The sequence below is a fragment of the Fistularia commersonii genome, chromosome 12 (genome assembly GCF_037954325.1).
Source record: "Fistularia commersonii isolate RoL2024-O1a breed Wild chromosome 12, RoL_Fcom_v1.0, whole genome shotgun sequence".
NCBI lineage: Eukaryota > Metazoa > Chordata > Actinopteri > Syngnathiformes > Fistulariidae > Fistularia > Fistularia commersonii.
Genome location: NC_141295.1, coordinates 15,529,430 through 15,556,351, shown reverse-complemented (window position 1 = coordinate 15,556,351; position 26,922 = coordinate 15,529,430). Strand labels below are relative to the sequence as shown.

Here is a 26,922-nt window from a genome sequence, read left to right as displayed (position 1 = left end):
AAGTTATTAAATTCATTGCCCGAGGGCTGTCTTTTATGCACGGCAGTTCGGAGCACATTGGGGTATAAACACCGCTTCCCTGCACGTCTCTGGAGATACAAAGTACTTGTAGTGTCACGGAGAGTGCAGGTAGCTCAATCCCACAAACCGCTCCCCTGAAACACAAAAAAAACGGCAAATACATCAGAGTACGAATTTGGAAACCCAAGCTGGACGGCAAATGCATATTTTCCAGTTTCGATATTGCGCTCTTTCATTTCGCAGCCCCGCGCTTCACACGACATCGGATTCCCCCCTCCGTTGCACTGCAACGCCGCTGTCACTCTTACCTGTCGACCGAGACCCGCTCCTGCCCCCCCCGCCTCCCTGCGGGGGGTTTCGCATGTGTTCACATGACAGATTGAGCCCCAGTGGGAACCTTAATTGCATCATTTCATGGATCCGTGTCAGTGCCGCGGCCTGAGAGAGTAAACAAGCTCTGAATGCGGGGAGCGAGGAAAGAGAGCGAGAGAAAGGGGTGGGATGAAGAGCGGACGGAGAGATGACAAGAAGGGAGGCACACGGTTGAATATGGATGAAATTTTTCAAAAACCTACTCAGGAAGGGGCTGAAATGCTAGAAAGGGTACACGCGAAGCAAAAACGCGATCGCCAAACGTCCGAGCCGATAGCAAAACTAAACATCCGCGCACGAAATCCGCCCAATCCTGCACCAAGGTGGCCACTGAGTGCGGTTTGTTTTGTCATAAGATAACCTGAGAATTTAGTCAAGCAGAAGGAAAAGGCAGCTGCGGCGGCAGGCTGTCGGAAAGTGTGTCTTCACGAGTGATCGCGGTCTGGGAGTATGAGGTTTCATCTACCTCGCTTGTGTGCTTCAGCAGTAGTTCTCACTGAGACAGCCAAGAGTAAACACATGAGGTCACAGAATACAAGACACAATTAGGGGTGTGACAAAACCAGATACACAACCCGGGGATTTGTCAGCTCGCACACACACTTACACACACATACACTCATGCATCGAAACACAAGCTGTTATAGATTCCGACCACAAATGTTTACGCCGTCTAGATCCGATACTTTCGCATAAATCAAAATGATGGAATTTGGAGGGGCAGCAGATTATATCCAAAACATGAAGACCGGGGGTGGACAAAGTCTGATTTCGGTGCGGGGGATTCGTCGACGCCGGCCTCTTCTGAGTTCACGTGTCGACACGCTGGGCACCAGCGGGGACCGTCTCCACAGATGCTGCGGTGAAGTAGCGGCCGATCGGAGTGGAAAGACTTATTCATGGCGCGCGAGAGTCAAACAAGACTCCAACGGGATGTTACAATCATCGTAAACATCAGGAGATAGTTATCTACCCAAAAGTTTTTTTTTTCCAGGGGGGTGCGTGTGTGTGTGTGTGTGTGTGTGTGTGTGTGTGTGTGTGGGGGGGGGGGGGATATCAGGAAAATAAAGATGGACCGAAAATACATCATCTTGCCAGTCGACTGTTTTGTCGTGCAAGACTTCGTCCTTCTCTGATTTTTTTTTTCATTTTTGTTTTTTGACGTTTCGACTGTGAAAAGATCGGAACGATTGCGCAATCGACTGTCCCGCTAGAATTTGGTTGTGCAAGGTGTAACGCCCTCTTTCGATACTCATCTTTCACGATAACGCGGGGCAGTGGTCGACCGGTTCACAGAACAGTTAAATCCACGAAACAAAAGCTAGGGTTCACTGTTCAATGAGCAGAATTCCACCTTTCCGGAGTCTTTGACAAATGGTGATATAACACATTGAAACTAGCTCCTTCTTGAATAGTTTGGCCCCTACTGACAGACTGCATGTTCGGACGGATTATTGTGAATTAAATCCAGATGACTCCTTGAGTGAATTAATTAGTTTTCTTAACGTTTGACTTCTATGACCAAGACTGATCGGCTACTGACAGTCGGAGCTACACAAACACAAGTTAATACCCGAATAATGGATCGCTCCCTTTCATCCGCACGAGGAGAAAACGAATGACGTGCCACCTCTTAATCACGAGGCTATTGTTTTTTCCGATGCCGCGTTTCTCCTCCCTTTACCCTGCGAGCGTTGCCTGCGCTGACTCTTTCACTCATGTATACAATATTATAGCATGCACTTCCAACCATCTCACTCCTACAAATATTTGGTATAAAGACTCCTCATGTTTATTCAAAGTACTGGGTTACACTGTTTGGGAAAGATAGCCAGACAAGGGCCCTTTGGGGAGGAAAAAGAAAACTATTCCAAATGAAAAGTAATGATTCATGCCACAGATAGTGTATAAACTCAAATATACGCCGAACCTCGCTGTGCTATTGGACGGTTCGGCTCTGTGCAATTTTGATTGGATCTGAACAGTGCATAGACAACTTAGTATTGCATTACTCTAAATATTGCAGCGTGTGTGTATGTGTGTGTGTGTGTGTGTGTGTGTGTGTGTATGAGGGAGACCAGAGTAAGGTGGGTGGTCTCCACTCACTATCATTATACAACACAAAGACTCATTGGTATTTTGAGAAGGAAATTAATATCACCATCAGCGGAGGCTCTTGCGTGTGTGCCACCATGCATGAATGTGTTTGTGTACTTCCGAAAAAAAAAAAAAAAAAAAAAAAAAAAAAAAAAAGGGAAGGGAGTAGAGAATTTCCACTCCCGCTGAAGAATTCCCAGTCTGAACTTTGAGTGATGCCATGACGCTGCATGACGTCATAGCAGCCGTCATCCACCCCCTCTTCTCACTGTCAGCTCTGCAGGCTGCAAGCTTTTCCATGCGAGCGACGGAGCAGGGAAAACCCTGGGCTCGCGGCCACGTTGGCGTTATTTTAACTCAAACATTTTCTCGACATCCTTCGCTTTGCTCTTTTTTTTTTTTTTTTTTTTTTTACCTGTGTGGAAGAAAAACCATCAGTGGAAAAGTTGCAGCTGGCTTACCAGAAATTACACAGCGCTCCGAGACGGGGCCGTGAGCAAAGCTGCGAGCACCTTCTGGTTTAATTGATAACTGATCATATTTTAAATCCTATTGTCTCTGCCTTTTGTGCCACATGGTCAGACTAGCTGTAAAACATACAGTGTAAGTCCCCGAATGCAGCCAAAAAATAGGACTAAACTTAATAAAAACATGATGAGCTTCATTGTTCGCTTTCTGTCTGCCTCAGCAGATGAGCCCATTTCATTTTCTGATTAAGACCTTGTGATATGAAGTTGTTTTTCTGCGTCTTTAATGCAAGCCAAAGTATTGGCAGCGCATTGTCTGCGCCGCAATCAGAACGATTCAAAGTAAAAACATATGAACTGTCAATAAAATTAGCTGGAGTTCAAAAGAAGTTATGTTAGAGGTTTGTTGATTTTATTTGGAGTTTTGCCTTGAGAGCAGGCCCCGTCTCTTGCCCCTATAAACCGTTTGTAAATCGGTCCTCTCCGGCTGCATATAGCGAAATGTGTAAGAAGAGTTTTAATTTGCTACGGACTTAACACGACTTACCGATCCTGCACGATAAAACTAGACTCATTTCAATTCTGCATGCTGCACATTCAGTCTTAGGCGACAAAAACCTCTCGGTTGACATGTAGGGAACCTTTTCGTGATTTTAGGCCCTCCATATGAAGGAGAGAAGCCCTGGGACGGTTGGATGAAAGATATGGCATTATAAACAACGAAACCAGAGACAGAAATATTTCAGACATGCTATAAATTTTAATAGACATATTGATATTTCTGAAGAGAAACAAAGTTATCCCTAGTTTTATTTACAATACATGAATAAAAAATGGTCACATACAGTACGATGACATAGAGAACTTAAATAATTATTTTATTTGTGTAACTACTTAAATAATGAAAATGGTTATTCTATTCACACCATGCCGTCTCAGCAGCTACAATGCAACTTTCACATTAAGTGCTAAAAAAAAATTATAAATTTTTCCATTTTACAGCATGAATTCCGTTTTGATTTGGCCACTCGGACCAAATAGAGTTGATTTGTTTCAACAAACACAAATGAGGTGAACGACATACGGTCTTGACAGACATCGAACTGCAAATTCGGCGTGATTCTTGACAACGGGTTTGGCTTTACGACGTGTGGGGCAGAATGAAAAACTTTTTAGCATAGACTGGAGGTTTTGTCAATACAGATGTGGGATGTTGAATGATTCCACTTTCCGGACAGCAGAACTAATTCGTTTCTGTGACATGTGTTCATGCGCTGCATTTGTACCACGGATCCGGACAATCCCGGTCTGCCTCACGGTTCGTTTTTCCGACAGTTTCGGACTTATCAGATTGTAACTTTTTAATTTTGATTCTCTGATTGAATTCTTTTTTTTTCCTTTTCTTTTTTTAAAATCACCATTCCACGGATCCCAAGATGAAGCTAAAATCTATTTTTTTTTTTTCAACAGATAAGATCTGCCACTCACTGTGAACTGCTTCCACTGTGACTTAGTGGCCCTGACAAGATCTTTGATCTTCTCAAAACAATTCTGACGGTGGTAATGAAACCACATGTCAGGAAAAAGTCAACTGCTCCAAGTTACTTTATGCAGGCACAGACACGCATTGATTTAATATCTGGGGGGAAAGCAAGAAAAAAAAAAAAATCTTGTTTTCACGTGTCTTTCTTAACACTGGCAGATGCTGCATAAGTTTTAAGTACATGAAATGTCATGAACCAACAAGCTTAGTGTAAAACTGCTTTCTATAAACACCATTCTCTCCCATATATTATTACGCTTAAAAAAATAAACCCTGCTCTATGATAACAATAGTAATGCTATAGCTTTTTTTGCAATGCTAAGTAGTACTTAGGTAAGCTCTATTGGAAATATACATCGCCATGCTTCCACTTCCCTTTGTAGTTTTGAATTCAGCTTCAGTTTCAGTGTGTGACGCGATGACAGGAGTTTGTTGACCTGTGCTGGTGTGGTGTGTGTGTGTGTGTGTGTGTAAAAATTGTGAAAAGACTCTCACGTGTTTCAATTCTTTTCGCATAATAAAGTGAATGAAGAAGAATGAATACAGTGCATGGGAGTCAACAACTCCTTTCAGATTGTATCAAACTGGTTATGACATCGTCAAAAGTGTTCACTCCGTCGCTGTCAATAACAGTCTGCTGTTTTAGATCCACTTTGTACACTAATAGCAAGCTGTGTTACAAAAAGTACACATACCGTATACTGTCGTAGCTTTTAAGACAATGTGCCCACCAACGAAACACGACATCATATGCAAAAACGATAATGCTTGTCTCTCTTGTATTCGTGGCTTTTGGATGGGAGAGCAAAATCACCGGGGGCTCGACGTGACTCATGTTTCTCAGAGACGTCTCAGCTTTGTTCGGCTGAGGCGAAGAGGGTTCCTTCAAAGTCTGTGTGTGTTGGCTTGAACTGGGAAAAAAAACCGAGAGCAAAAAAAATCGAGTCTTGAGCTCATCAACCGCGCCGCTCCTTTCAATTTTGTATCCTTAGATCACCTGCGGAGCAGGGGGTCTAAAGTAAGACAACAGATCGCCCCTGAAAGTCTTGGGTTCACTGTTCCTCTGTGGCTGCTCAGGAATGTGGGCCCTAGTGTGGGTGTCAGCCACAGAACGAGGGAGGAAGTGTCTCGGCGGAACGTCCGTCACCTGGCCGTGCTTATCAATCATCTCGCCGCTGTCTGCGTGTCTCTTTGAAATGTGACCACTGCTTGAGCGCCAGGCCTGCTGCTCAGGAGCCAGTAGCTTATAGGCAGAGGAGAGGAGTTCAGTGTGATGTAGATGAGAGGCAGAGCGATGAGGATCCTGTATGTAATTGTGTGTGTACATGCCTGTGAGGGTGTGAGGGAGATTAAGGGGCCATATTAAGGACAACTCGTTAGAGGCTGCTGGTGGTGGTAGGTAGATTTCAGTCAATGTGAAAACAAGAGGCGGGGAGCGCCTCCCCCGCACCCTTTCTGCACGTCCCTATACAATATAGCTGGTCAGGTCTAGGAGGTACGAGGTCATGTCGATGATGTGATCCAGTATGCCGTCTTTCTCCTGGTCATTGGGCATACCCCTCTCACTCTTCTCACACTGGGCGCCGGAGTAGCCGCTCTTACACAAGCACTTGTTGGGCTCCATACACACTCCTCCGTTGCGGCAGCCCGGTTCGCACTTGGCTACAGCCGGAGACACGAAGAAAAAGCGGTTACAGAACAAATAGATATGAATATACACACATACATATATATTTTTGTAGGTATACACGCACGCACTTGGTTTTAGCCGTTGACTAACGTGACAAACGATCAAATGGGTTTTTGATGATGTGTGAGAGGAAAACTGTGCATGGCTTGTGCATCACATAACCTAATTTACACATCTGGAAAAGGAGCAAAACATCAATGTTTATCTACCTACAGTGCACCAGAAGGAACTCACCAACTCGGCAGAACGGGCCCTCCCAGCCGGGGCTGCAGCAGCACTTGCCAGTGGGAGTGCAGTGACCGTTTTTACAGTGTCTGGAACAAGCTGTCATCAGCAACTCTGGAGGCTCCACCTGACGCTGGCACTCCTTTGGGGCGTGGGGCCTGCAACAGTTGTTGGAGGGAGGAAAAGTCAGTTTGTGGGGGGACACAAGTATCACATGACACGTTAATGAGTTAGAAAGAAGGGCAGCATTAGCTCAGTGGTATAGAGCACCACATTCAAACTCTGAATATCTGGGAGCCGAAACGGCGACAACTTTGTTTTTATAAGAACGTCGATTGCAGTTTGATTTAAGTTTCCAAAATAATTTTCAACACTAGCTGACATACGATGAAACGCCTAAGGCGCGATAACGACGCCTTAGACAAAACACATCATGCCAATAATCGGAGTATTATTTAAACTCCTATCTTAGATCAGAAGTTGTCATCTCCAATAAATGGAACCGCAGTACACTCGGTTATCAGTCTTTAGTTACTCCAAAAAACGTAAACTGTTGAGCTCATATACAATAACAATATGTGACTTGGAAAAAAACACAGGGTTGTACTCGTTGGAACTAAAGGCAAGTAAGTAAAAGGTGATTATTTACACTAACCTGGTGTTTAGATGGGTGCATTTAATGAAGCAGGGAATGCTCTCTCTATTTTAGACACTTCCACTCGAAGACTAATCAGCGCTGTATTTTTTTGTGGTCAGCTGCTGTGCCAAATGGAGAAATTGGCACAGCGGTAAAGTACGGAGCAGAAATGAATTCTCCAGTGGCTGCAGGTTGCTCAAAAGGGAGAGTCACTAATGGTGTATTTTGTCTTGTAAGGGACATATCGCAAGTCTGTTTAGAAGTTTGAAGCGTTCCGCCTGAAGTCACACACATTGAAAATGAAGTCTTTTTTTTTTTGGCCAGAACACAGTTTCCATAAAGTTTCATGCATATTCATTCAAAGCTTTCATTACAGACAAATGAACAAAGCAAGGCAAAACAACTCTTGCTGGCAAAGCCACATTGTAATACAAAAGTATGATTAATAACAGTGATGTTGAAAATATGCTGCGGTCAAACTGTGACAGGGTTATCTCTCTGATCTGACATGATATGTGTGGATGTCATAAAATAGCTAGTGTAAAAACAAAATATGATAACTTTGTTAGAGAGGTACGGCAATGTTTTTATATATTTCGGATATAAAATAAAAAATAAAAAAAAAAAACATTTGTCATACATGTATATATGGATTTACGACATACGCTTTCAATTATAGTCACTGATCAGCAAAGTTTGGAATGCTGGTCACAGAAACGTGACAGAAGTTTCAATTACTGTCTGTTTCAATGATGTCCATTCTTTAAAATTGAAAATAATTTAATTATATTGTGAGAAGGCACATTTTACTGCATGAGCTGCAACGTAATAAAAGGAAAAGAACTGTTAAAGCAGGGCTCCTTCAGATACAAACATATAAAACACAAACACACACACACATCTCCACACCATATGCTTCAACTATGAACGGCGTACTGACATATTGTGATCAAACATCCAGACACGCACATCAGCAACTGGCCTGCTACAGAATTTTTTTTTTATATCGCACTCTACAAATCTGGAAATGATATGGAGATTGCTTAAATCAAGTTCAAATGTGAAATATCTGTTGGTGCCTATTAAGTGCACACTTTTGTGTCTGCGTGTGTGAAAGAGGGAGGGTATAAATGAATATGGATACGAAAATATTTCTGCTGTAACAGGCTAATGAGGCGACACGGTTTGCTTGTGCAGCGCATGACAATGAGAGAACACAGGGATGGTAACAGGACTCCTGTGTGCTGATGCTGGTATTAGGAATGAGAGGCATGTGCAGTGAGGTCAGAGTGTGCGAGTGTGTAATGTATGTGTAATTCTTAGTACACAAGAACAGGCACCATCAATCATGGCAGGGGAGCAAGTGGTCAATCTGTAGCAGATACCCAATGGAAAAAGAAAGTGAGAGCCCGCAACCGCAGACTGTTACAGAGCAGAGTGTGTATTCTAAATATTGCGACACATTACTTTCACCTGACTTACTATGTCGACACTTCCAATAGCCTTGTTCAAAACAGCCTCAGTACTGTGAGAATTTATTCCTCATCCTCCTGTAAGTTTGATATTTTGGATTTGCCCATGTGAAAAAATACTCTGCTTAAAAATACTGGTAACAGCCCTTGTGATTTTGTCATTGACGATGGCCTCCCTCTGTTTGACTGAATGACAAGAGTAGCTGAAGGTCTAACAGAAACACTAACCGATGGCATTGTTTTGTGACAATACTGTGACTGTGTGTGCATGATTAAATAAAAAAAAAAAAAAGTTGTTTTAAATTTGGAGGATGGAGAGTGTGGGGGGGTTCATTCCCATGCTCCCATCAGCACCCAACTCCAGACTCCATCCACGCTGGCTTTTGTTGTTGCAGGCTGCGTGTAGTTAAAAAAGAGCGAAGGAGGGAAGCAAACAGAGAGAGAGGGAAAGAGAGAAAGAGTAAGAGTCCCTGGAGGATTGGGGGGGTCTGTAGCTAACACTGTTAATAGCAGGCAGGGGTCAGCAGCGCTACTAAACAGTCTGTACGACTGCCAGGGTGGCTGTGAAAACAGCACCTGCTGGTAGCGCCACTTGACAAAGGCAGCTGGGTCAACAGCCACTGTGGGAATTTATCAACTTTGGGAGGGGTGGTGTATGTGTGAGAGCAAGAGAGTGGGAGAAGGGCGACAACGTTCACACACGAGGTAGTTACACGTAGTAGTTTGACGCGAGAAATGCTTTCTTTCCCAAAAAAAGGACTCCCACTGTGGCAGCTACCTGTGACACGTCAGACATAACTGTACAATGCTGAGTTCATAATAGGACAACCACAGAAACAATAAAATTCGAAGATGTTGTTCAGCAATTAAAAATGATCTTTTCCCTTTGAACTGGTATCGGATAAAAAACCGACGCATCTTTACACGGTTCCATTTAGGTCAGTTCGACGTTAGCGACGTGGATGCTGTGATGGTTTGATCGTGATCTGATCATTATGTTTGTTAGTGTGAGTGTGAGTGTGTGTTTGGCATGTTGGCTATCGGTGCCTGTTTGATTGACATGAGGTATATGTGAGAAAAGGTCCCTGGAGTGGTGTACATTGTGCACTCTGACAATGGCTTAATCAAACGGCCCAGTGTGGTCTCTTTTGCTGTTTTGTCATCCGACTCCATTGTTTGGGGGCTTCTTTTGTAGCTTCATTCCTAGTTTTAATTGTGCAAGAAATTTACTGTGTATTGTAGGAGCCAGGGCTATTCAGTGGGACTGGCAAGCAGCTTTGTCAAGGGGAGGACCACAGCAGAGATGCAGGAAGATTTAGGAGGGATAGGAAAATAAAGAAAAGGCTTTTTTTTTTTCTGCAGCGTGCTGGGAGCTAACATACCACACGCTCACACAAGCTCACAGATGTGCATGTTCGCATGTAACCACCACCCACACAGTTTATATCTGTACACACCAAACACGGGGAGGCACACATTTGGAAAAATATATCAAGAAATGAGCACACACTGTCCCCTTTACCCGCACATCCAGTGATTTGAGACTATAACCCCTTAACACAACTGGGATCTCAGAGGCCTATTTGAAGTTTGCTGTGTCTTTTTAAGATCTTTACTCACTGTTAGATTATTCAATCAGTACAGGCTGCGACAGAAAAATTAAAAACACGAAAACAAAAGTGTAAAGTGACTTTCAAAGCACAACTTTCCCGTCCTCTCTGTGAAAAGAGCCTGTAACAAATAGAAACGCAAATAGTTTACACCATAAATCACTGGTAGGTCTGGCTCCATGTTTTTGAAAATAACTATTGCCAAGGACCAAACGTAAGAGCAGGGCTGACTCAATCCAATAGCTGATATGACTTATGATACCATAAACATGTAATTTTACATTATGTCTCTCTTGACATACTGTATATACACAGCGGGAAGTGTTTTGCTGATCCATTATCTCTGTTTGTAGCAGGCTTCTACTCCAAAGTGTGTTTCAAGCATTTTTGTTTCTGGTATTGATATGATGACTCATCAGGACTGAAAAGTAACCAAATGTGTCCATTAATGCTTGTTCTCAAACACGAGAAAGGAGCAAATTAGCAGCATGCTAAAGTTGTCAGTTCAAGGGCTTTGCCTTGGTCAATTGTAGTTTTTTTTTTTTCCAATAACGTTGTAATGCATATACTGTACATTGGTTACGATCGAGGCGAGACAACATGCAACTAAGAAACTTACCTTTGATACAGATACTGAGATGTAAACCCCACATGCAGAATTTCACACACAATTGATTCAGGGCCTAGAAATCCTACAGAGACTGTGTGATTGGAAACATTTTGATCACTCTGCTAAACTACGAACCACCACAAACCTTCTGTCTGTCTCTCTTTGTTCCACTCACATCCACACATTATGCATGTTTCAGTGCATGATGGCCTATTTATTATTGGAGGGGTACTTCAACTGACAAACAAATACCTTGAAATGAAGTCATCTGGCCAGGAAATGTTTACACAAACACTGCTGAGGGATTTTATGGCTGATGTTTCCCTGTAAGCCTTTACCGCTTACCCAAAATGTTCCTCTTTTTCTCCCCACTCTGTTCCCAAACACAGTGTTAGATGCTATACTTGACCATAAACACCACCATACTCTCAAACAAACCTCTTTCTGAGGGGAACTTAAGGTCCAGATGTCTCCATAGAATGGAAAAGAAGAGTGGAGAGGACCACCAAACTTGATAACACACTAAGGTCAGACACGTTAGCTACCCCATTTACTCCCCTGTCACCCTCTCCATCCTCTCTGAAATAATATCCTAATAAAGAAGCCAGAACGTATGAGGACTCAAATCTCCTACACTGCTGGGTTTGCACAGACTAAACAAGTCCGGTTGATGGTGGAAAGAATTGTTCTTCGGGAAAAATGCATCCAGTGGCCACGCCAGAAAACATAAATACAGAGCCAGCCACTCGGGCCCCTTTGAAACATCTGTGGCGTAATTAATTGTATGAAAGCCTGGGTGGCACTGTCGACACCCAGGAATGATCTGTTGCGGATATGTTTCTATTGTGATTTACAGGGGATCTGTCTCTTTCCCTGACTTGACATTATTTTATCTGCCTTTTTAATTAAAGACTCAGCCTGAATAAATATTACTCATTCACCAACCTGAGCAGCTTCCAATCAGCAGAATCTTCTTCCTTCAAATGGTATTTTAAAAAAAACAAACAAAAAAAAAACCCTGCAGAAACATGGTCTACTTATTTATTTGCTGTGATTTCTTTATTGCCAGGGTAATGCATAAGGGACAAAGGCTGCCCAAGCCTCCTGTTTCATGTGGGTTTCCCTCTTGACTGGAAATGTTTGTCACATGTACTTGGCACTGCACAAACAGTTTATAGATTCCTCACCATTGGAATGATATTGACTAGTCTGATGCAAGTGGTACAGGCAAAAGAAAACAATAAAAAAAGGGGCGCGCGCGCACACACACACACACACACACACATACACGAGTTGGTGTTGAACTACAATGAGTGAAATCGAACCCAATATTAACGGTCACTCAACAGTTTCGCTCGCTTTTATACTAGCCTTGCGCTTATTCTTAAAACATTTTCGCATTTGTTTTGCCAAAGCGATGGGTCATATAATGATGTGTTTAGGAACACAAGGTCCTCGTCAAAGTGAAAGGTAAAGTGTGAGTGAAAGGAGGTGAATTGTGATTTAATATTAATCTATGACAGCATGAAAATCAAGTGGCGCTTAGCTCAGTGGATGTCAAGTAAAAGTTGACCTCATCCACAGCACCAGTGAACTTACTGACTCAACAGCATAGAAATGCCTTTGACAAAAATATATTGTCAATAGAAAGAAAGAACAAAGTTTATGATGGTACCTTTTGGGGTCCACCAGCTTGTAGAGCTTCCCGCTGTGAGATTGGGCCATGCTTTTACTGCTCGCCAGTATGTAGACTTCACCTGAAAAGGAAGAATTGATTTTTGTGTGATTCATATAAATTTTCAGGTTTAATTGGCCAATTTAATTCTCATGACTGGAAACCAGGCGGATAATTTAATGAGGAACAAGCCTACAACAAAATTCCATAAGGGGACAAATTGTAAACATGTGTCTAAGGGGACATATGCCCACCCCGCCATGATTCTTGCACCACTTACAAATCAGATCAAATGCAGGAATCTTAATACCTCCTTAAATAACATATCCAAGACCTGGCAAGAGCTGTGATCAAACATTTTTGATGCGGGTTGTTGAGTGAGTGTTGAGTGATCCATCACATGTTTTATTTTAATCAGAAACACTGAAGCTGACAGTTAATATTCCTGTTTTGATGGTGGTCCCGAGTGTTCTGCATCGTATCAGTACACTTACCTCAGCTAACCCTAACTAATCTTCACATTGTGTTCTCACAGGTAAGTGGTAACACATCTCGCTACCCAACTGCCTTGTAGGTGGCCCCACAAGCAAGTGTGGAATCAGAGTGTCAGTATATTCCTATGTAAATAACAATCAATCCGGAAAAAAAGCACATTTAATATCCTGTTGGGAATGTGCCACACAGTCAAAGAGGATAAGTTTCCCAATAGTTTGAGTGGCATTTCCTGTTGGCTGGGATTTGCAATTTTCCCAGTCAATTCTGTTTCTGTACAACAATCTCTGATATTGTGACCAAAACCAGCTGGAATATTCCAGTTTTATTCCAAGTAAATATCATTGCTAATCTTAAAACACAATAATTCTACGTGATGGTTGTAATTGAAGAAAACAAGCCGTAGACAGTTGACTTGTAAAAAAAAAATTAAAAATGAATTCATAAACTGAGACTCATACCAGAAAAAAAGTGACACGTATAGAGGAGAAGGAAAATGATGGCCAGAAAAAAAAAATACAGAAACTGGGAAAAATGTCTTCCATGAAGGTTTGTCATCATTACCATACTAACCCAGTTCATCTTCGCCAAATCCCAAGATGTGTCCGACAAGCATAGAGCCGCATGAGCTAGCTGAACCCAGACAAAGGGCTTTCTCCTGCCAGTGCTCGCTGGCTGATGATGTCGATAACGAAGACTTCTGAAGTATCCGCAGGTTGCTGAGAAAAACAACACACGGACCACAAGGTCAATTGCTCGTTCAAGAGTCAATATCTACAAAAACAATTATTGTGGTTACAATACAGATATGATTCAAAGTTCCGCAACTAGTTATTATCTAGATGCACTTTTGTATTAAAATAAAATGTATATATGTGTGTGTGAACACATGCACACGCACTCTCTTCATACAAGGGCTAAAACTGATCTGAACATAAGGACAACATCACTGACACATAATCCTTTTTCATCCATTTTCCCACATGGTGTTACTTAAGACTTTGTTGTTTAGTTTCAAAACAAACACCATGCTGAAACCGTTCAGTTAGACACAAAAAAAAAACGCCCCAAAATTGTAAAGTATCATAGAACCAACCAACCGCATATCGTTTCAAATGCAAAACCAATTCCTGATAGTATACTTGCTTCCATTCTTTACTTCCTTTGTTTACTCAAACATCAGTGTTTGACATCAGCAAAGTAGGATAAATTACAAACCAAAGAAAAGTGTGAACAGTGTGAGATACAATGACAAATTTCCATTTACACAGAATGAGTTGAGCCATACTTGGGAGAATGACATAAAACTTGTTTTCCTCATGTGGATGGAACTTTGGTATATAATTTGGTACAAGCTGATGTTATGGACGTACTGAATAGGGTTCGATAAGAAAGAAGAAGTTATGTTGATATCAGTGATACTGACAAGGTGATGTCAATGTAATAAATAAACATTAATTTGATGGTGCCACAAAATGATGAGATGGCAAGTTGGGTTTTGTCTAGATTCCCTAGACCAGTTGTACTCACCCATTTTTATCTCCAAATACATAACTGCCATAGAGTCTTCTAGACTGGCAACCCCTGTAGATAAAGCCCCCCACAGGTGGTGCTCCTCCGCTGGCGTGCAGGTCATAAACTGAAGGCTCATTCTCTATAGGGGGCAAAGGAGGTATGGCTGTGTGAGCCCAACATACAGCTCTGGTGTCTTTAAAAAAACGAATAAAAACCTGCTGTTTCTCTGTACATGGCATGTAAGAAAAATAGTAATGTCTTATACATTTGTTTTTGTGATTGCTACAACATTGTAGCCACCCCTAGGAAATCTTAATCATTTGGGAATGCTATTGTTCTTTTGAACAGGCAAAATTGACCAGGAGCCACAAAATAATATCAGGCGTCACTATGCTTATGTGCACAGTTACAGATTCATAATAAAGTATTTCTCATTCCCTGGCAGCTCCCAAACCCTTCTGTCTTGCACACAGACTCAGTCACACATATTTATGTCCTAGCTACATCATCAACAACAGAGCAACAGGCTAGAACAAGAAGGGAGTGTGTCCCAAATTTGATTGATCTCAGAGGGCTTCATGGATTTGGACGGATTGAAAATAAAATAAAATGCCAGAATGGCATATCAAATGTATTATTCTATTATTATTGGAAGTACAAAAATATTTTCAGTTCATTATTAATCTACAGAAGGACAAATTACACTGTGGTGGGCTGCCATTGTCTCTGTGATTAGTGAGAAACATTGGTGCATTCATTTTAAGGAACTATTGTATGGACCTTGGTGGAGGTCTGAACTTTCCAAGAACCTTTCGAGTTCACAAGTGTGATGCTGAAGCAATACAGCATGTTTTCTGTATGACAGTTTTCTTGGCAAATGGAAATATGAATGGAGACCCAAAGTCTTGAAAAATGCAAAATCCGAGACTTGGTGCACTGATTTCCCAGTGGTAATCACTTTAGAGGCTGGGTAACTGGCTAATGTCATAGACCATCCTCCTTAACTAGGACCAGAGGGAGGCATGTTAGTATTGAAAAAAAAAATATGTGTAAGTTGCCAAAGCAACCCTCGATGAAACAAACAGCTTTTACTTTTTCATAGTACGGCTGGCTAGGAATTGACAGGACGCTGCCTTTACTTATGCTGTATACATACGAAAACTACACCCCTCTGAGTGATGTTTTCAACATCCCTAGGCTGTCAACAGTTACTCGATGGTTATTGTTGTTGACAACTTTAAATCCTAAATGAGTACGTATTCTCTTGTTCCGTTGCTATGGCTGCATTATACTTCAAGATCACTTCTATGCGCTTGTGCCTATAGCTCTCAAGCACAAATGTCTCTGAACACCTCTACAAAAACTCAATTACCAACTAAAAAGCCAAATATAATCAGCTGTAAAAAAAAAATTAATCATTTCAATTGTAGCTCACCATAATCTTTGCCTTTTGCTATCTCCAATATCCTTCCTGCTGACGAGTTTTTACCACTTGCATCTGTACAGAGGATCACGAGACTTCCGTTGTCTGTCTGAAGGCGGTCCACTGCACACCTAACAGTAAAAAAGTGACAAGGATTAATGTAGTAGAAATTGTTTGACATTTCTTGAAACCTTTTTACTGCAATAGCAGTAATAAAACATAGAAAGGACAGCTGCAACAGCATATTATTTGATCACTAAATGAATCCTCAACACTCAGCTTAAATATAAAACCCCTAAGTTCCTTAGAGTGATCTCACTGATGCCCGAGCAAGTGTTTCACCTACCTGCCTGGGTCATGTAATCCATGGGCAAAGATTTCAGGTGGTTGGTTGGTGCTGTTGAAGTATGGGTTGTTGTGAGGTATTGAATAGGGTGTGTTACAGCAGTCCGTGTCCACATCTACCCTTAAGACCGACCCTGTGAAATCACTGCATTCAAACACAAACAAAAATACACCTTCACCATTGTAGGTCCTAAAGATGTTTCAAAGTTGGGGCACATAGCAATGACTGGTCATTTCAACGGTGATGCTTTGAACTTTGAGCTCACCTGAGTCCATCCATCTCTTCCATATCATCCAGAGTAATCATGCCATCTCCCAGGACAATGTGCAACAGACCATCAGGACTGAAAAGAAGTTGACCGCCAAGATGTTTCCTGTGCAGCTCCGCGACTTCCATTAACACCCGGACTGTTCTGGTGTCTACTTGGTTGGGATTTTTTCTATGGAAACAGTTGACATATGATCATTATTTTCTTTCTGTTACTTCCTCTTCGTCTTCTTTCGGATTTTCCCCTCAGGGGTCGCCGCAGCGAATCAACTTTCTTAATCTTACCCTATTCACTATATCCTCCTCTCTCACACCAACTACCCTCATATCCTCTATTTTTTTTCTGTTACTGAGATGTAAAAATCGTAATTATCTCACAAGAAAGTTTCTGCTATGCTACTGTTAACACTCACTGCATACAGTCTAGCCTACAGCCTTATATAAATACAAAAAAACTATACTGAATCTCATTTAGCTCTTGATTTCCTCACAGTTGGACCAGTAAGCGCATCTTGATTTGGTTGAATGCCACTTAAGCAATGCAATGTTTTGAAATATGCACTCTTAGACATGAAGTTAATTACAAGTACATACCGTGATTGCCTTTAATTACATTTAAAAAAATAATTGTGTAGTTGGGTGGAATTACACCATGGCAATGACAAGAAATGCTGACAAGACATACCAAACAAAGTCTAAAATTAAATTTAAATACGTTCTGTCTGAAGTCAGTGAGAGGAGAACTGAAGTAAGTGGGTGGGTGATGTAATAAAAGCTTCCAAAGGTTGGCTGAATTATTTTCGAAGCTTTGCTAAGGGGGAAAAAGATCTCTAAAACTAGCATTAAACACTTTTAACCATCATTTCTCCATCAGGCCCTTGCATCAGTCTACAGATTACAGTCACCAAGACTGCACGTCAAAACTATAATTTAGATTACATCGTCAAAACAAACATTCACCTGTGATTATACAAATAAAAGAAAAAAAAAACAACAAAAAAAAAAAACAGAGTATTTCCAAATAGTTTGTAACAGAAAACAGTTTCTTTGAACAAATTCTTCTGTGAAAGTAGCGTGACGATTTGACAGAAGCTCAACATCATAACAGGGTGTTGCAAATGAATGCCACCATGCATTTTGCCTGATGCTACATGCAGACAGTATGCTGTTGGTGACCTACATTCTACATTCTAAATCCTCTCTGTGCTCCTTTAAATTCTCAATGTTTTTACAAAGCCGTAAAAAAGAAAAAAGTCAATATCTAATGTTCTAAATAGAAATGTCTCTGTTGGCGCATTTTCATACTTTTATGACATTATTTTAATAAGGAAGATGTTACAAAGATACACCAATCAAAATATAAACAAATATATTGACAAAATACACAACGTATAAAACCAAAAAGATACGGAGTTGTTCAGTGGTAATTTTGAAGTCGTAAGGGTTCATGATTTGCAGTTGACATCACAGCTGATTGTGACTCGTCTCAAGCAGAAATCAGATATGAGGATGAAATGGTCATTTTATGTAATCTTGCTTTTCCCTTTTCCTCATTTAATTCAGATGACACACAATGAATGGCTGGATAGTGCCTCCGAAAAAACAATCAAAGTCCTTTTTCGGGGTTTGCCCCAACCTTCCATCCACAAACTCACTCTCAACTACTGCTTTATTAGCACCGATGAGCTCATAAGGTGCGCGTAGTGCCAGTCTCTTACTTAATACAGCCTATTCACCTCCGAGGAAGTGATTCCAAATCTCCAGCACTGTTAGCATATATAAACTAAACTTGCAAATATACTATCAACAACAGTTGAAAGTATACTGCAGAATATTTCAGATTGGTTCGGCACAGTGCCACAGTGCATCTTGAAAGATGTTTAGTTTGGAGGCAAAGTGCAAATTAGATAGGATGCAGACCCAGAGCAGCAAATTCGGTCAGCAAAGAAATATAGCAATAAAGTGTCGATGCTTGAATATTATTCTGTGAATCGGTTTGCAATTAATGGAAAATTATTCTGAGTAGCAAAACATGCTCTATTATAGGAACTCTAATGTAGAAGAAGTGTGGTGATGGCACTGACAGGTAATTGGGGGAACTAATATTTTGCTGGATATCATCCTCGGAAAAATATCAGGCTTTGAGTATGCACTACATGAATCCTACCATATTCATAAATAATAGTTTATCAAAAATATGGCAATGCGGCTCGGGTTTTGGTGTTGTTGAAATTACTGTGCACCCCATGTTCAAGGAAAATTTGACACACACTTCTCCTATTACCTCGAAACGGTGTATTCAACCACACGGAGAATGTGGTCGTGCGGTCCGATGGCCCAGCGCTCTTGGTTGGTGGTGTAAGAGATGTAGAGCTTGCCATTCTTCTTATAATTGGGATGGAATGCCAGGCTTAGCAGGCCCCTTTCATCTCCGCCCTGCAGTCAGATGAGAAATACAAAAGATCCAGGAGTTAATTATGTCCCTCCTCAGCTTCTGCTTGGCTGTGTGGGGTTGGAATCGCCCCCCCCCCGTCATCTTCATCATCACCAAGACCACTACATGAAACCCCTATACACCCATCAACCCCCAGTCTTCAACTCTCTAATCCCCCTTTTTTATTTATCCTTCACATTCCCTTTCACGACCCTGCTATTCTCTCATTCATTCTTTTCTACCCATGCCTGTTTCACTTCACACCTTTACCAACCTCCTTGAATATACCATTACCAACTATTATAAAGCATTTGACTCTGGGTAAATTTGCACATCCTCTACAACCCCCTGCATTTACCCAATCTTCTCTGCTGCCTGGTAATGTGTGCTTGTCCTCAGATTCGGGGTCTCCTGTGACGCCCAGACCCTCCCGGTGGCCTCCATTGTGCAGTGATTTGTGTGTGTAATCTTCGGGGGATATCCGTGAATGCTGGGCTGAGTGGCTGAAAGAATTATTTAGCTCACTCACAGTTCATAGAGAGCACAAAAGTGCAGAGTGCTTCAGTCCATGCTTTTTGCTCCCTGTCCACTCACTCCTTCCTGGTTTACACACAAAATGCATTCAAAATTTCAGGGAGAGGGGAGGGGGGTGGGGAGTGAAGAGAGAGAGGTTTAAAAAAGGGAAAAAAAGAGAGAAAGAGAGAGAGAGAGAGAGAGAGAGAACCTAAACAAGAAGGGAGCTGCCAACTCCCACTGTCTTGGCAACATGTTTAGAAAACATCTAAATTGCTTGTGTAATATGTAAACCTTAGTGTCACCCCGGAGGCAGCTACATCAGTTGTCACTACCCTGGTGGTCCTCCCATCATAGTTAGCTGTAATAATCAGCTATAGCATTTCATTCCCTCGGCAAGGCGAGCTCGGTCTGCCCTTTTTAATGTTTAACTCTACTTCACTATTTCTTCTTGTCAAAAGAATGAAGAGAATGCAAAGCTTAGGTGTGAAGAATGTTTATGACGTGGTCCTCCTGTGACTGCATTCTTCCAAAACAGCATGATTATTTTCCATGCTTCCTTTACCCTTCACAAGGACATACAGAGATTGTGTGCGGATATTGTTAAATTCAAAGAAAACAACAAGCATCACATCCGCACTAAGCAAAACTGGAACAACCATCACGTATTCCCTTTTAAAGTGTTACAAAGACATTTGTAAAAAAAAGGTGGTTTACACTAAGAGCAGGTTCAGTATATGTCACTTGCACAAAGTTACACGTCATTACTCAGTGGACTGTGCGTACTAGATCCTGTTTGGACATCGTCAAACACAGCAGTACCACAGGACACATGTGAATGCAAGTGATGACTCCTTGTAAAGGAATGTTGTTGGAGAACCAATGAGCAACAGAAACCCGCACAATGAGCCACAGGGGTTCTATTATGAATATCAAGTAAAACACTGTGAAAGTTGAATTAAATTCCCATCCCTAATCTCCTATCTCCGAACAACATACAGGAAGACTGCTGAATTTTACATGCTTGAAGTTCAATAACAAAGGTGTTATAGGGAAAGCATATATCAGTGTCCAGGTGGAGAGGATTCAGAGCTAGGCGTGATCACACTTTGCTAAAATAAACAAAAAACAAAAACAAAAATACTTCCACAAAGATTAATCTTGGGAGGAATGATTTTCAGCCTTGCCTTGAAATGCTAGATCCATATGTTGGGACTTACGGATGCACTGACCCATGTCCCTAAAACAAACAGCTCTTCCATAGAGAACTTAGACAACTCTTCCATAGAGAACAAGCTCCAGAGACAAATGGGGACCACCAAGATACACAGTGGTGAAATATGCTGAAATATAAGCTTTCTCAGTAATGACTTACTCCTTCAGCACAATACAGCCACCAAAGCTGGCACAAGAGCCATAAGGAATAAAACATTGTTTTAGAAAAGCCTTTTACAATAGAGATCCAATTAAATATCTTGATCAGAAAAAGAAAAAATTCTAACCTGCAGCTCCTCAACACTGATCAAAGGGAAACAGATATTCCAGGTATGGCTCGAAACCTTATACTGTATATTGCACAAAAAATATAAAAAAATTGGCAGCTCCTCTCATATTATCAGCCACAAAGGTTCTGCAAGTGCATTTGATGACCCACTACTACTGTACTATGAAGGCTACACAGTTGTCACCTATTGGTGACACTGGAGTTGTACTTGAAGTGCATGGGATGGTTGAAAATTGAGTTAATGGATCAACTTTATTGCAAGTCGTACTGGGGCCATCCACTGTATGCTAGTTGAAAAAACAGATTGTCTATCAATATTGCAACTGCAGTGTCGGTGGAGAGCCCTTTGACCACTACTTGACACTTGGTACTGTGGTAAGTGCAGCGCCCATGCTCAAAAATGTAAGAAAAAGTTCTTGAGCAGAAAAATGACTATTGAGACTTATTTTATCAACTGCTGATTCCTATCAAGCCCCACACAAACTTAAGTATGAGTTAAGATCATTTCCTTCCACATTTATGAGTTTTTATGACTGCCGCCATTCTTGCACGGTCAAGCAGGGAGTTCTGATTGAATCTCTTGAGGTATTATCTTTTCATTTTTCACAAACACCTGCCACAGTATTCTTCATTTCCCTTTAATTCTGGTCTCTGGGGCTTGGCATAGTCAACATTTTGGCATTATTCCATACAAAGCTGGCAAAATAAGGTGCAGGCATGAGGAGCAATGGTTATATCACATCTCACGGTGCATAACATGGAATGCTGACCTTGTCTCCGTGGTAGAGGCAGTGACACATACTGCTGCGATTTCCAATTCTGCAGTGGCAGCTGTCTTTTGAGTCCAGCATTTGTTGGTTCATGCATTGTTATCCTGAACCTTTTGATCCTCACTGACTCGTGGACATTCCACCAACAACAGACATTCCACATGAGTTGACTGGAGCAAAACATTGTCTATGCTCTTCACTCAAAAGCTACCTGAAACATCTACACTCACACTCCCTTCACATACATCAATTTTAAATGACTGTCTTCATGCATATACTTTATGAAAGAAACCAATCAAAATTGTCAAAAACATCAGTAGTGTTGATATACACACACAGCAGTCTCGGCATACATGACTATTCCATCTGACTGATGAGAAGATAGAGACTTCATGGTTTCTTATTTCAAACTAATGTTGGCAATAAAACAAAGTAGAGAAATTATCTTTCTTGGAATACTTCATAAATCAACATTTAAAGATTTCAGTTACTATTCCACTGCTTAAGAGAAACTGTAAGATGATCAGCATGATCATCTGAAACCCAACACATTGTGGTCATAGCACATTGTCAAGATGTCAACATGGTTTGACTTGGTCGGAAGAACTTCAGGGTATTTTACTAGTGAGCCTTGTTGCCTCTATTTTACAACATACAATGAAAATTGTACAATTTTTAGAGCAAAAAAAAAAAAAAAAACCACAAATGGGAACAGAGGAGTTATCAAGCTACAATTGATTCGTTAAGTCAGATAAATTGTGCGCATGTGTGTGTGTGTGTGTGTATGCGTGTGTGTGGTGGGTAGGTGGGTGGGGGGAACAAGAGAATGAAGATTGAATTTCAGGAGAACACCCACAGCGCAGCTAGGAGCCCACAGCATTGCATTGTTTCTGTGCAGTTCAGTTTAATTGGCATCGAGGGGATCCGCAAGGGGGGCGGGGGGGCGGGGGGGCAGAAGAACAGGCGGAAACACAGAACATTACAATCAAAGCATGTGCATGGGGCTGATGATAAACCTGTTATCTTCTCTGTCTCTGGGGGGGCCGGGTGCCTCTTTTTGTATAAAGGCTGCTCCATCCTGTTGATGCAGCCAGTAAACACCTTACTCCCCTTAGCCTGGTTCTGTCCACCCTGCGTGGCTAAGAGCCCATTCTGGCAGCCAACATCACAGAATAGGACTCCCGGGATTGAGCCACATCTAATTATCATAATGATCACTTTATCCAGAACCAGCTGAGATTGAATGATGATACCAGAGCAGAGCAGAGCAAGGGAGAGCACTCCGTAGGGGGCAGTTGCATATTCAAATGCTGTGCTCCGTTTGACATTTTGTAAATCAGGCTCTTGTCAATGGAGGAGCAGGGGACATGCGTGACAGATAAACTTCCTGTCTGGGAGTGTGCCTCCAAAATATCTCAGCGAAGCCATCTCCACATGTGATCAAAATGCTTCTAAACAATTACAGAATACTAAATACGAGATGCAGTGATAGACGTGGATAAATAAATACTGAGGTATCATCCTGAAAATTATGATGTTATGCCGAGGGAGATTCCTTTACGTAATAAACAAGATGCTGGATCTTGCTCAGTTTACAAAGTCACCTCAAAACAGCATGACACTGAGCTATGAGCATCAAAATCTACTTCTAGAGAGACATTTATAAATACCCAGCTTTTGTCTTTTAGGAGGCTTTTGTGAATCAATTATCCCAAAATCAATAGTAGCTCTCAGTACACTAAACTTGTCCTATTTGCTTGACCTAGATTCCAATTTCTTTTTTCTCATGTTTTGCGCAATTGTGCGGCAACACGTTGGTGTGGCATGTAAAATTTTGCAATGGCGGAAAACCAAATGTCGGTAAAATACATGTCGTAAAAAAATGACGTCTAAAAATCAGAGCTACATTTTTCTGTAATATCACTTGAATATGAATATTTATCTCTGCAAATGCTGCTTGTCCATTTACAATTTAATAATAATTTGAATAAAAAAGTTAGAAATGCTGGTATCTACAACAGAGTACTGCATCTAGTTGGGGCTGTGTCAATGTTGATGTAGGTTAGGCACAGGTTGTAAGTTATTGTATAAGCCACAGTGTATAATATAAGAGTTCTTAGAGGGGCAATGTGGGATAGATTAAGAAAGACATTAACCCATCTTGTGAAAATTAGCAGAAAATTAGCAATGAGCACAATGTGTGCTGTATGTACAGTTAATTAGCAGATAATAACCTGATGATTAGCCATGATCACATTTGATGAATGACTGCTTATTTGCTGCAATTATCTAATTGAACACTAATAGTGAGCAGGTGCCACTTTTAAGGGATTTGTCTTGGCTAGAGATGTCCTTGACAGTCAACCAAAACAGCAAAGGCGTTTACATAGGTGCAAACAGTTCTATTTTATAGATTAATGTTAAGGCATTGACACCTAAATTGCTCCTTCAAGAATGGTAGCAATGAAAATATTTAACAGAAAATAAGTGATGTTTTTTTTCCCCCCGATACTCCATCTTATTTACATATGGGCTCTTGATCTAACCATATAAACATAGTATTCCTGTAATGCCGGCAAAACTGTGAAGGGTCCCTGTATTATAAACGCCCACTGATTCCTACCTTCAGGCCACTCTGCACCAGCTTGTGGATGTCCAGGAAGGGCTCCTTGAGCAGCTGGAAATCGTGGGTGAGTATCCTGACAATGCCTTCCCTTTCCAGGACAAAGAGGCGCTGGGATCCATCCCCACAATGCACAACAGCCACCGGCTGCCTCAGACCACTCAACACCTCCTGGGCACAGTAGCAGTTGTGTTTGTGTTTCCTGGGAAACAAGGGAGATATAAAAGTTCAACGAAAGATTGTGGTGTTGAATAATGCATTTCTAATGTAGGGAGGCACAAGAGGATTTGTAATAGATTCAGGTGGAAGAAAGTATCAAATAATCAGTTATAACAGTATATTCGATTAAAAAAAAGTTGATTTATGGCATTCATACAATCATGAGTTTCAAAAGTGCACAGAAATAAAACAACAGTATACACGGCACTCCATATATTTCAATTTAACAGATGGTACTGTTTAGCCCCTTTTTACATAGCTGTTAAGCGGGAATATTGTGCGCTGCAATAGGGGTATAGAACATTCCACTACTGAGCCTGTAGCAGAGCTTGTGACAGTGCCAAACTGATGTCAGCATAAGCAGGACAGCTAGAACAGCAGAACAGCTCACTCTAGACTCTAAAACAGTTGTTGCATGTAACATCAGAATGCAATATAGAATCACAGGCTGGAAGCAGCATTAAGCTGTTATGTTTAGTTCGGTTGCCAGTAAAACAATGAAAGAATAGTGGTACTGAGGTCATATTCATTCGGGCTAATATATAAAAATGATGATTATAATAAAAACATGATTTCATTCCGAACGTTGTGTAAAACCAACCCCCACTGGCAAATGTTCACTACCATTCTTAAAGTAAACAAATCAGCCTGGTTATGACTCAGGGTGATACACAAACACTGTAATTAACTCCTGTATTTCATCAGTTTTAAATTACAGTCATACATATATAATTATTCAATTCACTGTCATGAAAAATACAATTTCTTTTTCCATTTATGAACTTCATCATGCCATTTGCCATCTATCTCTTCATTAAATCTTTCTGTTCAGTTTGTCAAAACAACTGTCCATATTATCAAAGACCTTCAAAGATCCTTTGCCAACTATGCCACCAGCAAATGACCAGAAGGTAAATCCAAATTTTAGACTTGAATTATCTGGTACCGGGACTGAAGCAAATTGCACAGAGCATTATCATTATCACCATTATCAACTGATATTAGGGATAAAATTAAGAAATCGATAGATACTCTTAACGTTATTATCCAGCGTCTCTTGGTCTAGGAAACTTTGATATTGTAGATAGAGAGAAACAGAGGTGACTTGATTTTTACTTGGATTTATTGGTTATAGTCTGATGTGCAAGGAAGTTAGTCGTAACTCTGACTCAATTTTGTCTTTTTTTCTCTTGCCCTCTAGCAGTAGTTTTCTTCACCTAAATTTGTCTTCCAGTGGACAAGGTGAAAAAGTGAATGGGAAAAATGTACTGCTGACTGTGTAAACTTCAGTGGGTCATTTGATTAAATGTCAGGTTGCTGCTTTTCAGGTATGCTTGCTGCCTGGTCTTTTTGCCTCAGGGAAAAGACATGAAAGGCATTCCCCGTTGATGCACACATCTTTGCAGTGAGGGAGGTAGTGGGATGACATTAGAAAAGCATTTTCCTTATGATAGCAAAGCTGGGCAAAAGCACTCTGAACAAACTTTAGTTGAGAGATGGTGCGCCATTTTTGTCTGAAAGTATGGACCATGCCAACACTGTGCAAGGCAGACATGTGACTGAGGCTGCACCTGTTGCTACAAAAACACAAGAATCAAGGTGGAATATCATGAATCTGAGCTTCTAAGTACATAATGGGGCTTGAAAAGCTTAGTCGGTTGAAACACATTTAAGAAGCAATACTATGGACATATTATGTGATGTGATATCGTCTTAAAAAGATTAAGAGCTTTAAAGTAAGGTTACAAACCTGCTAATATCTTCTATTTTCTCATCCACCAAATAGTTGGAATCTTGCCCTTGTTGTTGCTTTCGTTGAAAATCTGGAAAGCATAGATTGGCATCTTTTCTCCCATAGTACTGGCAGAATTCATCCACATCAGCTTGGAACAGTTCTAGTCAACACAAAGACAAAAATGTGTGTCACAGTCAAGAAGACATTTCTAAATAGACACAAATTCTGACTTTTGTAGCTAGCAAGAATATTCTTAGTACATGAAGCCTTTTTTGACAATTAATTTATATGCATGCATATGACCGAACAGTGTGTGTACTGAGACAGGTATGACTTGCTTAAAAAAAAAAACAGAGGACAAAAAAAGGATATGATGCACTTGTGTGTTTAGGAGGGTCTGAGCTTTGCTTGATGGGCCAAACCAAATCGTGGCTAGACTGGGTTGAAATGAACAAGTGAAGAGACACTGAGCCAAGCCAAATAGAACAGAGATTAGCAAGAGCTCCGCAGTTAACTGTGTATCCTCCACAGAGAGAAAAAAAATGACCTTACATTCTAAAATCTAATTTACACTGACATTATTTTGGTTTATGGATGATGGTTGTGCATATTAAACTTTAAGTACTTGACTAAATTCAAAACACCAAGCAGTGTCAGTATGC

General features: G+C 41.0%; 1 protein-coding gene across 2 annotated transcripts in view; it reads right to left on the bottom strand.

The window, feature by feature from the left end:
* Positions 1-3,697: 3,697 nt before the first annotated feature.
* Positions 3,698-26,922, bottom strand: part of hhip (hedgehog interacting protein) — a 31,728-nt gene continuing 8,503 nt past the window's right edge. For both annotated transcript variants that reach the window (XM_086157358.1, XM_086157359.1), the window contains exons 3-13: positions 26,276-26,420; positions 24,307-24,508; positions 18,747-18,898; positions 16,461-16,634; positions 16,196-16,339; positions 15,862-15,980; positions 14,442-14,565; positions 13,485-13,630; positions 12,420-12,501; positions 6,425-6,573; positions 3,698-6,162 (exon numbers count right to left, since the gene is read on the bottom strand). In XM_086157358.1, the coding sequence (XP_086013484.1) occupies positions 5,966-6,162; positions 6,425-6,573; positions 12,420-12,501; positions 13,485-13,630; positions 14,442-14,565; positions 15,862-15,980; positions 16,196-16,339; positions 16,461-16,634; positions 18,747-18,898; positions 24,307-24,508; positions 26,276-26,420 (1,634 nt within the window). In that variant the 3' untranslated portion in view covers positions 3,698-5,965. The remainder of the gene's footprint in view (positions 6,163-6,424; positions 6,574-12,419; positions 12,502-13,484; positions 13,631-14,441; positions 14,566-15,861; positions 15,981-16,195; positions 16,340-16,460; positions 16,635-18,746; positions 18,899-24,306; positions 24,509-26,275; positions 26,421-26,922) is intronic.